The 15,013-nt window shown below is 45.2% G+C and overlaps 1 protein-coding gene across 1 annotated transcript in view; it reads right to left on the reverse strand.

Annotated features, from left to right (window-relative positions):
- The window catches only part of LOC147123443 (urea transporter 2-like), a 183,486-nt gene that overhangs the window by 121,087 nt on the left and 47,386 nt on the right, over nucleotides 1-15,013 (reverse strand). The window contains exons 4-5 of the mRNA XM_085966031.1: nucleotides 13,924-14,047; nucleotides 4,286-4,290 (exon numbers count right to left, since the gene is read on the reverse strand). Of these exons, the coding sequence (XP_085822157.1) occupies nucleotides 4,286-4,290; nucleotides 13,924-14,047 (129 nt within the window). The remainder of the gene's footprint in view (nucleotides 1-4,285; nucleotides 4,291-13,923; nucleotides 14,048-15,013) is intronic.

The raw sequence follows: 15,013 nt of genomic DNA on the forward strand, positions 1-15,013 counted from the left end.
GGCTAACAAGGTAATTAGGGATAGCATAAGATCCAAAGAAATGACATAAAAATTCGCCAGAAAAAGCAATAATCCTGAGGATTGGGAGCAGTTTAGGATTCAACAAAGGAGGACAAAGGGATTAGTTAAGAAAGGGAAAATAGAATATGAGAGTAAGCCTGCAAGGAACATAAAAACTGACTGTAAAAGCTTTTATAGATATGTGAAGAGAAAAAGATTGGTGAAGTCAAGCGTAGGTCCCTTACAGTCAGAATCAGGGGAATTTATAATGGGAAACAAAGAAATGGCAGCACAACTAAATTTATACTTTGGTTCTGTCTTCACAAAGGAGGACACAAATAACCTCCCAGAGATGCCGGGGAACATAGGGCCTGATGAAAGGGTGGAACTGAAATAAATCAGTATTTGTAGGGAAATGGTGTTAGGAAAATTGATGGGACTGAAGGCCAATAAATCCCCAGGGCCTGATAATCTACATCCCAGGGTACTTAAGGAAGTGGCCCTAGAAATAGTAGATGCATTGCTGGTCATCTTCCAGAACTCGATAGACTCTGGAACAGTACCCATGGATTGGAGGGTAGCTAATGTTACCCCACTATTCAAAAAAGGTGGTAGAGATAAAGCGGGGAATTATAGACCAGTAAGCCTGACATCGGTAGTGGGGAAAATGCTAGAATCTATTATAAAAGATGTAATAGCAGAGCATTTGGAAAGCAGTGACAGGATCGGAAAAAGTCAACATGGATTTACAAAAGGTAAATCATGCTTGACGAACCTACTGGAATTTTTTGAGGATGTAACTGGTAAAATAGATAAGGGAGAACCAGTGGATGTGGTGTATTTGGACTTTCAGAAGGCTTTCGATAAGGTCCCACATAAGAGATTAGCGTGCAAAATTAAGGCACATGGGATTGGGGGCACGGTATTGACTTGGATCGAGAACTGGTTGGCGGACAGAAGGCAGAGAGTTGGAATAAATGGGTCATTTTCCGAGTGGCAGGCAGTGACTAGTGGGGTACCGCAAGGATCGGTCCTAGGACCCCAGCTGTTCACAATATATATTAATGATGATCTGGACGAGGGAATTGGATGTAATATCTCCAAATTTGCAGACGACACAAAGCTGGGTGGGAGGGTAAGCTGTGAGGAGGATGTCGAGAAACTTCAGTACGATTTGGACAGATTGGGTGATTGGGCAGAAACATGGCAAATGCACTATAATGTGGATAAATGTGAGGTTATCCACTTTGGTGGCAAAAACAGGAAGGCAGATTATTATTTGAATGGCAATAGATTGGGAGAAGGGGAAGTGCAAAGAGACCTGGGTGTTCTTGTGCACCAGTCGCTGAAGGTAAGCATGCAGGTGCAGCAGGCGGTTAAGAAGGCAAATGGTATGTTGGCCTTCGTAGCAAGAGGGTTCGAGTACAGGAACAAGGATGTCTTGCTGCAGCTGTACAGGGCCTTGGTGAGACCGCACCTTGAGTATTGTGTGCCGTTTTGGTCACCTTACCTGAGGAAGGACGTTCTTTCCATGGAAGGAGTACAGCGAAGATTCACCAGGCTGATACCTGGGATGGCAGGAATGACGTATGAGGAGAGAATGTGTCGATTGGGCTTACACTCACTGGAGTTTAGAAGATTGAGAGGGGATCTCATCGAAACCTATAAAATTCTGTCAGGCCTGGACAGACTAGATGCAGGAAGGATGTTTGTGATGGCCGGGGAGTCCAGAACCAGGGGTCATAGTCTAAGGATAAGGGGTAAGCCATTTAGGACTGAAATGAGGAGGAATTTCTTCACCCAGAGAGTGGTGAACCTGTGGAATTCTCTGCCACAGAGGGCGGTGGAGGCCAGTTCATTAAATATATTCAAAAAGGAGTTGGATATATTTCTTAAGGCTAAAGGGATCAAGGGCTATGGGGAGAAGGCACGGACAGGGTACTGAATTTGGATGATCAGCCATGATCTCATTGAATGGCGGAGCAGGCTCGAAGGGCTGAATGGCCTACTCCTGCTCCTATCTTCTATGTTTCTATGTTTCTAAGTGGCGCAGACCAGCTCCTTCATTCCGTCCTGGTCAGAGGGTCTGGCTTTCTACTCAGGATCTCCCGCTGCGGGTGGAGTCCCGCAAGCTGGTGCCCCGTTTCATCGGTCCCTTCACGGTGTTGAGGAAGGTCATCCCCGGTGTCCTACCGTCTCCAGCTGCCTCGCTCCATGCGGATTCATCCCACCTTCCACATCTCCCGGCTCCGGCCAGTGGGCATCAGATCCCTGGCGCCCGCCACGAGGCCTCCCCCTGCTCCCCGTATCATCGACGGCCAGCCTGCCTACACGGTCCGTCGCCTGATGGACTCTCGCCGGGTTCGCGGGGGCCTCCAGTTCCTGGTGGACTGGGAGGGATATGGTCCGGAGGAACACTCCTGGGTCCCGGACCGCAACATCCTGGATCGCGACTTGGTGCAGGACTTTCTTCGTCGTCGCCATGGACCTTCTGGGGGCACGTTGGGGGCCGTTCCTAGGGGAGGGGGGCTCCTGACAGGAATGACCCAGGTTCTGTCTCACCTCGCCACCAGAGGGCACCATAAACTCTTAATTGTTTCCTTCTTTCTTCCTAATCGTACTCACCTGTGCATGGTTATATCCCTGCTATTTAAGTGGTGCTTAGTTTTATGTCTGGTGCTCAGTCTTGAGTTTCACACTGCCTTGTGATCCTCTTGCCGGCCTGCTAGCCTGTATCTGTATCTGTATCTGTATCTGTGTCTGTATCTGTATCTGTATCTGTATCTGTATCTGTATCTGTATCTGTATCTGTATCTGTATCTGTATCTGTACTGTTGTTATTTTGTTTGTTTCTAGTAAATTCTATCTTTGTGTTTGCAACCTATCCTCTGCCTGAGTTTGCCTTCCTGCAGTTGGGTTCACCCAGTGCCACTCGTCACAACTATGGGCCGGAATTTTAACTTGGAGGAGGGTAGGGAGCAAGGGGCTGGAATGTGGTCAGGAAACCCAGGAGAACGGATTTCCCTCAAGCCCTGCCGAATTTAACAGCAGGGTGTGATTAATATTTTGCTTCTCTGTTTCCTGCCCGCAGCCAGCCAGATGGCTGTTGAGTGGGTAGGTCTACGGCACCAGGCCGCAGAGAGGAGGGAGGGAGAGAAGGGTCTAGGGGTGGGGTGGTTGTGCGGCGGGGGGGGGGTGAATGTTGGAAGGCCAGGATCAGGAGGCGGATCGGAAGTTGCAAGGCTGAGCTTGTCGGAGGGGATCGGAAGGCTGGGGATTGTCGGAGGAGGTCGGAAGACTGGAGGTTGGAGAAGGGTCAGGGGTCGGGGGTGCTCGGAGGCCAGAGGGGGGAATCAGAGGCCTCATGGGGGGAGGGTCGATGAGAGATTGGAAGGGTCAGGGGTCGGGGGGTCCAATTGGCGAGGCAGGAAAGCTGGACCCAGCAAGTAAGTGGAAAGGTACTTACCTCCTGGATCCAGCAGTCCTCGCCTTCCTTTAGCTTGGGGGAGGGGGGGAATTTAAATTCAGTTAATTAAATAAATCTGAAATATAAAGCTAATATCAGTAATGGTGGCCATAAAAAAAACTACCAGATGTTGTAAAAACCCATCTGGTTCACTAATGTCCTTTAGGGAAAGAAATCTGCTGTCTTTACCTAAATGTGACTCCAGACCCACAGCAATGTGGTTGACTCTTAACTACCCTCTGAAATGGCCTAGCAAGCCACTCAGTTGTAAGGCAGCTCACCACCACCTTCTCAAAGGCAATTAGGGATAGGCAATAAATGCTAGCCTTGCCAACGATGCCCACATCCCATAAACGAATAAAAACATTTATTATCATGGATAGAGGATTGGTTAATGGACAGAGTAGGGATAAACGGATCATTTTCAGGTTGGCAGGCAGTAACTAGTGGTGTGCTTGGGCCTAAGCTATTTATAATCTGACGATACAAATCTAGGTGGGAAAGTAAACTGTGAGGAGGACACAAAGAGCCTGCGAAGGGATACAGACAGGTTAAGTGAGTGGGCGTTAATGTGGGGAAATGTGAGGTTATTCACTTTGGTAGGAAGAATAGAAAAATAGAATATGTTTTAAATGGTGAAAAACTTTTAAATGTTGGTGTTCAGAGAGATTTAGGTGTCCTTGTACAGGAAACACAGAGTTAGCATGCAGGTACAGCAAGCAATTAGGAAGGCAAATGGCATGTTGGCCTTTATTGCAAAGGGTTTGGAGTATAAGAGTAAGGAAGTCTTGCTACAATTGTTCAGGGCTTTGGTGAGACCACACCTAGAGTATTGTGCACAGTTTTGGTCTCCTTATCTGAGGAAGGGTATACTTGCTTTAGAGGTGATGCAATGAAGGTTCACTAAATTGATTCCTGGGATGAGAGAGTTGTCCTCTGAGGAGAGATTGAGTAGATTGGATCTATACAATCTGGAGTTTAGAAGAATGAGAGGTGATCTCATTGAAACATATAAGATTCTGAGGGGGATTGACAGGGTAGATGCTGAGAGGTTGTTTCCCCTAGCTGGTGAATCTAGACCTAGGGGGCATAGTCTCAGGATACAGGGTTGGCCATTTAAGACTGAAATGAGAAGGAATTTCTTCACTCAAACGGTTGTGAATCTTTGGAATTCTCTACCCCAAAGGGCTGTGGATTCTGAGTTGTTGAGTATATTCAAGGCTGAGATAGATAGATTTTGGACTCTGAGGCATCAAGGGATATGGAGATTGAGCAGGACAGTGGAGTTGAGGTCGAAGATCAGCCATGATCTTATTGAATGGTGGAGCAGGCTCGTGGGGCTGTATGGCCTACTCCTGCTCCTAATTCTTATGTTCTTATGACCTCTTGATATTTGCAAGAAAATTAGGTCTTATGGTGGAATCCACCAGAAATCAGGAAGGTCCCAGTGCACCAGGCTCTGCCATTTCCAGGGGCCTTGTCAGGGACAAAACTTCTACTTGATGTTGGGCAGGCACCAGCAGTGGGGACTCTTGACTCCCCAATTCAATTAGGACTTGATGTAGGACTGGAGGCAATGCACAGTGCTTTGTGCATTGAGGGAGTGCTTTGTGCATTGAGTGCTGCTGGAGTTTTGCTAAGTGGGAGAAAAATCATTTAAGTGTATTTTGTGAATTTTAGTGTGTTAAGAAGTCAATTATTTGAAGTAAGTTTAATTTTTTAAGGGTTTTTTAAACTCTTGGGCAGTTTAAACCGGAAGTAGAATCCGGGTATAAAAGGGGAGGGGCTAGTGCATTGAGGGAGTGCTTTGTGCATTGAGTGCTGCTGGAGTTTTGCTAAGTGGGAGAGTTCGGACAAGTGGGAGGTGAGGGTGTGTTTTTTGCTCTGTTTTGTTCCCCACTCCCAGGCTTAGACAGCACTGCGGAGGCGGAGCAGCGACACGAGGCAACCAAACAGGCCCCACAGACAGTATTCAAGGAGGAGGTTGGTGATCAGCTGGTTGGTTGGTTTTCTTCCTTCTCTTTTATACCTTTAAGTTGGTAAGTCCTATTGAATAGTGGTGTGACATTATCGTCTATATCCGGGCAGGGTCTTCATAACTAATAATAAGAAATTTAATTAATTATATAGAATGGAGCAGGTGATGTATTAGTGTTGCGAGATGTGGGAGCCAGTGGTCCCCATTGAGGCTCACGGTGATTACATCTGCGACAAGTGTTTGCTGCTAGAGGAACTCAAGTTCCATGTTATGGAGCTTGAGACCGAGCTTCAGACACTGCGACACATCAGGGAGGGGGAGAAGTTCCTGGACTCTATGTTTCAGGAGATGGTCACACCTATGAAGTTAATTACTGCAGATGTAGTCCATGGTCAGGGACAGGACGGTGTGACTATGAGTGAGGAAGGTACAGGGATCCAGGATGCAGTGTTGAAGGAGACGCAGCCCTTGTTCTTGTCCAGCTGGATCGAGGTTCTTACTCCCTGTGAGGGCGGGAGCGGGGACTGCAGGGAGGATGAGCAACCTGGCCACAGCACCGTGGTACAGGGGGCCATTCAAGTGGAGGGCGTAAAAAGAAATGTTGTAGTGGTAGGGGATAGTATCATTAGGGGGATAGATAGGGTTCTCTGCAGTCAAGAGCGGGAGTCCCGAAGGCTGTGTTGCCTGCCCGGTGCCAGGGTTAAGGACATCTCTTGGCTGGAAAGAAACTTGGAGTGGGAGGGGGAGGATCCAGTTGTCGTGGTCCATGTTGGTACAAACGATGTAGGTAGGACAAGGAAGACGGTTCTGTTAAAGGAGTATGAGCAGCTAGGGGTCAAATTAAAAAACAGAACCTCCAAGGGTAATAATCTCTGGGTTATTACCTGAGCCACGAGTGAATTTGGCTAGGATAAATAAAATTAAAGAGTTAAATGCGTGGCTCAAAGACTGGTGTGGGAGAAATGGGTTTTGCTTCTTGGGACACTGGCACCAGTACTGGGACAGGAGGGAGCTGTTCCGTTGGGACGGACTCCACTTGGCCAGTGCTGGGACTAGAGTCCTGGCGAATCATATAACTAGGGCTGTAGAGAGGGCTTTAAACTAATTAGTGGGGGGGAGGTTTCTAGAGAGCAAATAATAGAAATGACAACAGAGAAGGTCATAGACTTAGGTAGCAGTGGGGGAATTAAAAAACAGAACGTGTCAGGAAGGGACAGAAGGTATGGAGTAAAAAGTAAAGTACTAAAAAGGGAAAAAACAGGAACTAAGTGTTACAAAACATATTTGAAAGTTCTTTATCTGAATGCACGTAGCATTCGTAACAAAATGAATGAGTTAACGGCACAAATAACGACATATGGGTATGATCTTGTGGCCATTACAGAAACATGGCTGCAGGGTGACCATGACTGGGAATTAAACATACCAGGTTATTTAACAATCAGGAAGGACAGGCAGGAAGGGAGAGGAGGTGGGGTGGCTATGTTAATAAAGGAAGGAATCACTATAATACAGAGAAATGATATTGGGTCAAAGGAGCAGGATAGTGAAACAGTTTGGGTGGAGATAAGGAATAATAAGGGGAAAAAAACACTAGTGGGTGTAGTCTATAGGCCTCCGAACAGTTGCAACTCTGTTGGACGGAGTATTAATCAGGAAATAGTTGAGGCTTGTAATAAGGGAACAGCTATAATTATGGGGGATTTTAATTATCATATTAACTGGACAAATCAAGTTGGGCAGGGCTGCCTTGAGGATGAGTTCATTGAGTGTATTAGGGATGGGTTTCTTGAGCAGTATGTAACTGAACCGACCAGGGGGCAAGCAACCTTAGATTTGGTCCTGTGTAACGAGACAGGATTAATTAAAAATGTCCTAGTAAAGGATCCCCTTGGAATGAGTGACCATAACATGGTTGAATTCCATATTCAATTAGAGGGTGAGAAGGTAGGATCTCAAACAAGCATGCTAAGCTTGAATAAAGGAGACTATGAAGGTATGAGAGCGGAATTGATTAGAGTGGACTGGGGAAATAGATTAAAGGGTAAGACGGTACATGATCAGTGGTGTACATTTAAGGAGTTATTTTACAACTTCCAAAAAAAATATATTCCACTGAGGAAAAAAGGGTGTAAAAGAAAAGATAGCCATCCGTGGCTAAGTAAAGTAATTAAGGATAGTATCCGACTAAAAACAAGGGCATATAAGGTAGCCAAATCTAGTGGGAGGATGGAAGATTGGGAAGTCTTTAAAAGACAGCAAAAAATAACTAAAAGATTGATTAAGAAAGGGAAGATAGATTATGAAAGTAAATTAGCAAAAAATATAAAAACAGACAGCAAAAGTTTCTATAGTTATATAAAAAGAAAAAGGGTGGCTAAAGTAAATGTTGGTCCCTTAGAGGATGAGACCGGGAAATTAATGGTGGGAAACATGGAGAGGGCAAAAACACTGAACAATTATTTTGTATCAGTCTTTACAGTAGAGGACACTAAGAATATCCCAACACTGGACAAACAGGGGGCTCTAGGGGGGGAGGAACTAAATACGATTAAAATCACTAAGGAAGTGGTACTTGGTAAAATAATGGGACTCAAGGCGGATAAATCCCCTGGACCTGATGGCTTGCACCCTAGGGTCTTGAGGGAAGTAGCGGTAGGGATTGTGGATGCATTGGTAATAATTTTCCAAAACTCACTGGACTCAGCAAAGGTCCCGGCAGATTGGAAAACTGCTAATGTAACACCCTTATTTAAAAAGGGTAGTAGGCAGAAGGCTGGAAACTATAGACCTGTTAGCCTAACATCTGTGGTTGGTAAAATGTTGGAGTCCATTATTAAGGAGACAGTAACGGGACATTTGGATAAACATAATTTAATAGGACAAACTCAGCATGGTTTCATGAAGGGGAAGTCATGTTTGACAAATTTGCTGGAGTTTTTTGAGGAAGTAACATACAGGGTGGATAAAGGGGAACCAGTGGACGTAGTGTATTTAGACTTCCAAAAGGCATTTGACAAGGTGCCACACAAGATTATTGCTCAAGATAAAAAATCACGGGATTGGGGGTAATATTCTGGCGTGGGTGGAGGATTGGCTCTCTAACAGAAAGCAGAGAGTTGGGATAAATGGTTCATTCTCAGATTGGCAACCAGTAACTAGTGGTGTTCCGCAGGGGTCAGTGCTGGGTCCCCAACTCTTTACAATCTATTTTAACGATTTGGAGGAGGGGACCGAGTGTAACATATCAAAGTTTGCAGATGATACAAAGATGGGACGGAAAGTAGTGAGTGAGGAGGACATAAAAAACCTGCAAAGGGACATAGACAGGCTAAGTAAGTGGGCAGAGATTTGGCAGATGGAATACAATACTGGAAAGTGTGAGGTTATGCACTTTGACAGGAAAAATCATAGAGCAAGTTATTATCTTAATGGCAAGAAACTGGAAAGTACTGTAGTACAAAGGGGTCTGGGGGTCCTGGTGCACGAAACTCAAAGTTAGTATGCAGGTGCAACAAGTGATCAAGAAGGCCAATGGAATGTTGGCTTTTATTGCTAGGGGGATGGAATATAAAAACAGGGAGGTATTGCTGCAGTTGTACAAGGTATTGGTGAGACCGCACCTGGAATACTGCATACAGTTTTGGTGTCCATACTTAAGAAAAGACATGCTTGCTCTCGAGTCAGTACAAAGAAGGTTCACTCGGTTAATCCCGGGGATGAGGGGGTGGTCATATGAGGAGAGGTTGAGTAGATTGGGACTCTACTCATTGGAGTTCAGAAGAATGAGAGGCGATCTTATTGAAACATATAAGATTGTGAAGGGGCTTGATCGGGTGGATGCGGTGAGGATGTTCCCAATGATGGGTGAAACTAGAACGAGGGGGCATAATCTTAAAATAAGGGGCTGCTCTTTCAAAACTGAGATGAGGAGAAACTTCTTCACTCACAGGGTGGTAGGTTTGTGGAATTTGCTGCCCCAGAAAGCTGTGGAAGCTACATCATTAAATAAACTTAAAACAGAAATAGATAGTTTCCTAGAAGTAAAGGGAATTAAGGGTTACGGGGAGCGGGCAGGAAATTGGACATGAGCCTAGGTTCGGAATGGTCATGGCCCTGTGGGTAGTGGAGTGGGCCCAGGGGCCGTGTAGCCTGGTTCTGCTCCTACTGTGTTCTAATTCTGTGTTAGATTTCAGGAGATGGTTTTATTCCTGTTCCTGGCTGGGGTGGAGATTGCCTTTACAGAAGGTAAGTACTGTAGGAAATATAGGGACAGAGTGATCGCCTGGAAGAATTTCGATCGCCTAGATGGGTCGGAGAGGAATTTCCCAGATTTTTTTCTCCCAAATTGGCCATTGGGTCTTTATCTGGTTTTTCGCCTCTCCCGGGAGATCACATGGGTTCGGGTGGATGCAGAGTGATAGAAGATTTGAGGTTAGGATCAGATCAGCCATGATCTTATTGAATGGTGGAGCAGGCTCGAGGGGCCGATTGGCCTACTCCTGCTCCTATTTCTCATGTTCTTATGTTCTTATGATATGCCGAGTAAGAGGAGGCATACCAGCCTCCAAATGGGCAGAAGGGGACCCCATTGAGAGCGGGGTCCAAGCCAGGGAAGCGTCCTGGACATTTGAAGAAAGGGCAATAAAAATATTAGGATTTGCACTTACAAATGCGGTACAGATTCAAAAATCAGGAAAAGTAGCAACACAGGTTGACAAGGCCATAAAAAGTACAAACCAAGCACGGGGGTTCATTCCTAGAGGAATAGAATTCAAAGTTAAACTTATATAGAACCTTGGTTAGACCACACTTATAGAGTACTGTGCACAGCTCTGGTCTCCGTGTTACAAAAAGGATGTAGAGGCATCGGAGAAGGTTCAAAAAAGATTTACAAGGATGATACCAGAACTGAGCGTTTATAACTATGAGGAAAGATTGAACAGGCTGGGGCTCTTTTCTCTAGAAAAGTGAAGGCTGAGGGGTGATCTAATAGAGGTCTTTAATATTATGAAGGGGTCTGATAAGGTAGACGTAGCAAAGATGTTTCCACTTGTGGGTGAGTTCAAAACTAGGGGTCATAAAGATAGTCACTAATAAATCCAATAAGGAATTCAGGTGAAACATTTTTATCCAGAGAGGGGTTAGAATGTGGAACTTGGTACCACATGGAGTAGTTGAGGCGAATAGCATTTAAAAGGGAATCTAGATAAGTACATGAGGGAGAAAGGAATAGAAGGATATACTGATGGGGTTAAATGAAGCAGCATGGGAGGAGGCTCATGTGGAGCATAGGCCAGTTGGACTTAATGGCCTGATTCTGTGCTGTAAATTCTATGCAATTCTATGTAAAATTGATGGACAGATGGCTCCACTGAGTCTGGGAGGTGAGTCCTGGACAACCCCTCACCCCCCCCCCCCCAAAAGGGATTTTCCAGCTGCATGGGGCAGGCAGGTGCTGGAGATGTGTCGGTAGTGATACATGCTCCACTCAAATTAAGTGCCCTCCCACTGGCTCTATAAACTCCAATGGGGTCAGCACTGGAGGGCACCAGTGAGCACGACCCATGTAACAACTGGGATCGTGGCCCACAAATTTCCGGACTTAAGTCACTACGAAGGCAGAAATGATGTGCACGACCCCCAAAATTCATTGGCAGTCTCCTGCCATAATTCCAGTGGGAGACCAGTGGAACTCATAGGAAAATGGCGGAGACTCAGTTTGAAAGAGTTTCCTGGTTGTCTTATAAGCTAGGAGTTCCTTCTCCTGAGGTTTGAAAGAGACCCATGTTTCTGTGACAGCTGCTACACCAAGTGAGTGGAGGTGTACCAACCTCCTTTATGGTGTTCCTGGACCCCACCAGTGAGCTGCAGGCCAGGCATATTTTATGTTCAATTTTGCCACGGCCGGGGTTCAAGGGGCCTGTCTAACTTGTGGTAGGCAAGTGGCAGAGTTTCTGTTGCCATGAGACAGGTGGGTGTCAGAGAGATGCCCGAAGTGTCAGTTGTGCCTGTCTACCCCATGCTATTGAGGTGCCCTTCCAATGATCCTGCAAACTCTGGAGGATACCACCAGATACAATTTGGTGCAATGACTGGGATAGTGTCCTATGGATTTTTGGCACCTTGGTACTTCTTGCAATGTACTGGTTTGTATTAACAAAGGTTTAGAATGTAAATCACAAAAGACAAAGCTACATTTTTGTTGATAAATTCTCTTAAAATATGATTCACTCCACAGATCCTCATTCTCTTTTCTTTGTTCTTTCACTGGATCTACTGGAGAGTTTCTATATCTCATGAGACATTGCTGCAACTCATTCATGTGGCAAAAAGCTCCCGTCAATTCAAATCATATTAAAGTGTACTTCAACTGTGACCTAGCATGCCTGGATTAAGCTGGGACTTGATGTGAAAAATTGAAGGTTACAAACAGAGGAAATTTTAGGGTAAGAAAAAGGTCATGTTGATACATGAGCCTCCTACTTTTTCGTTGATTGCATCAATTCTCACCATATTCCTTTATTTTTGGATACATGCTGCCCCTCGGCGACATCATCTGAAAACACAATGTCAGGTTCCACATGTACACTGACGACACACAGTTCTACCTTACCAGCATCTCTCTCGACCCCTCTACTGTCTCTAATTTGTCAGAGTGCTTGTTCGACATCCAGTACTGAACGAGCAGAAATTTCCTCTAACTAAATATTGGGAAGACCAAAGCCACAGTCTTCGGTTCCTGCCACAAAATTAATTCCCTAGCCACCGACTCCATCCTCTCCCTGGCAACTGTCTGAGGCTGAACCAGACCGCTCACAACCTTGGTGTCATATTTAACCCCGAGATGAGTTTCCGACCACACATTTGGGCCATCACCAAGATCGCCTATCACCATAACTTTGCCCGATTATACCCCTGCCTCAGTTCATCTGCTGCTGAAATCCTCATCCTTGCCTTTGTTACTCTAGACTTGATTTTGCAATGCTCTCTTGGCTGGTTTCCCATCTTCCACCCTCCAGAAACGTGAATTCATCCAAAACTCTGCTGCCCGTATCCTAACTTGCACCAAGTCCCGTTCACCTATCATCCCAGTGCTTGCTGACCTACGTTATCTCCTGATCTGGCAATGCCTCAATTTTAAAATTCTCATTCTTGTTTTCAACTCCCTCCATGGCCTCACCCCTCCTCCAGTCCTACAACCCTCCGGGATCTCTGCGCTCCTCCAATTCTGGCCTCTTGTGCATCCTGTATTTTAATTGCCCCACCATTGGCGGTCGTGCCTTTAGCTGCCTAGGCTCTAAGCTCTGGAATTCCCTCCCTAAACCTCTCTGCCTCTCTCTCCTTCTTTAAGACGCTCCTTAAAACCTATCTCTTTGACCAAGCTTTTGGTCATTTGTCCTAATATTTCTATATGTGGCTCAGTGTCAGATTTTGTTTGCTAATGCTCCTGTGAAGCACCTTGGAACGTTTTATTACGTTAAAGGTGCTTATATAAATGGAAGTTGTTGTTATATCTAGCTATCTGTTGAAGTCACTGACACTTTGGCTTTGAAATTAGATAGTTGGGGAGGGGGTTAAATAGTTAAATACAGGGAACGCATCCCCAACACTCTGTGCATGCACCCGCTGCCTGTTTTACATCGGCAGGTATCGGGGCATCCGAGTGTCTTGCTGTGGAGAGGCGGGACATGCAATTAACATATTTAAATCGAGCTCCCACATCCCGACCTTGCTGGGTTCTTCGGCCATTTTAAGCCTCACTGCTCCCCACCCCAACATCCCCACCGCTTCCCTGTAAATAGTGGGGCCTACTTGTTTGAATTACATTTGCTGTAACTTATTCCATATATTTATTACCCATTGTCAGTGTCAGCCTTGGTTCAGTAGTAGCACTCTCGGCTCTGAGTCAGAAGGTTGTAGGATCAAGTCCCACTCCAGAGACTTGAGCACAGAATCTAGGCTGACACTTCAGTGCAGTACTGACGGAATGCTGCACTGTTGGAAGTACTGTCTTTCGAATGACATGTTAAACCAAGGCCACGTCAGCCCTCTCCGGTAGATGCAAAAGATCCCGTGGCACTATTTCCAAGAAGAGCAGCAGAGTTTTCCCTGGTGCCAGTAGTTTCCTCGTTTGACCATGCCTCATCTGAAAAGGGTAACCTTGTTTAGAGTGGACAGAGGCTCGAACAGATCAAGGTCTTGGCCTAATTTCTGGCTCTTCCACCTCACTCCTGTTGGACATACAGCATGAATATGCCAGAAGGGCTGTGGATTTTCAGCCCCATTGTGTTCCCATATTTTAACCATACTTTGAATTTTCAATTCATGCAACTTTAAAAACATGTATATTTATTAATAAGCAGTAACACAGAAGTTATTTTAGTTTGTTTCAAACACTAGTAAATATACAAAAGTTGAATGTAGATTATGTGCTTCAACTGTTCTATATGTAAAAATAGATTGCTCCACATACCACTATTGACACGGCAATCACAGGCAGTAGTAGCCACCAATACCAATCTCCTTTATTAGAAAACACAGCCAGTAGAAGGCCAACCAAGATGCCATTATACCCATGAAGCCCTGCTGCAATTTTAGATCTGAAAAAAATACAGCAACATAATTAAGCTAACATTTCATGACCCAACATTTTCCTAACAAAGTCATTTTTAAGGCAAGCAATTAATCTTTTTATTTGATTTTTAGGGGTGATTTCTTCATCCCAATGGGTCAGGAACGTGCTGTGCTAGAGGAGGTTTGGCCTTCCAAACAGTGGAATCCTATTCAACTCATAGCAGGTGGTCATAAATAATTGTGGTCCACCATCTGTTGGAAACCTAATTGAGGGTGTATGGAGAACTCCTTTTAAGTTTCAATGAAAATTAAAAACAGTGCCTTATTCCACATCTGATTAATTTTTTGCAGAAAATTGCCCAATAAACTGTCAAAATAAGCCAATCTGGGAGAACCCATGCTTCTTAATATTTCAAATATTAAAAGCTGGGGATTCAGCATCCTCTTAATATTTATGTAAATGTTCACTTTCCTGTTGAAACTACACTTCTTTACTTCACAAAATAGGTTACACAATAATAGTTTAACAACAACTTACATTTTTATGGTACCTTTAACATAATGAAATGTTTGAAGGTCCTTTATAGAAGGTGTTGTGAGAGACCCATACAGCAAGATGGAGATAATGAGGGGAAGTGACCAAAGGTATGTCTGAAGGGGTAAGTTGTTATGAGGCTTTTGAAGGCTGATAGAGAGGTACAGTAGTATACGGCAAGAGAGCCCCAGGTGGGCAGAGGAAACGCTTCAAGGACACCCTCAAAGCCTCCTTGAAAAAGTGCAACATCCTCACCGACACCTGGGAATCCCTGGCCCAAGACCGCACAAAGTGGAGGAGAAGCATCCGGGAAGGCGCCGAACACCTCGAGTCTCTTTGCCGGGAGCAAGTGGAAGCCAAGCACAAACAGCGGAAGGAGCGCATGTCAACTCAAGCACCCCACCCACCTGCCCCTTCAACCACCGTCTGCCCCACCTGTGACAAAGACTGTAGGTCT

The sequence above is a fragment of the Somniosus microcephalus genome, chromosome 2, assembly GCF_052327205.1.
Source record: "Somniosus microcephalus isolate GS21.2 chromosome 2, FLI_Smic_1.0, whole genome shotgun sequence".
Lineage (NCBI taxonomy): Eukaryota > Metazoa > Chordata > Chondrichthyes > Squaliformes > Somniosidae > Somniosus > Somniosus microcephalus.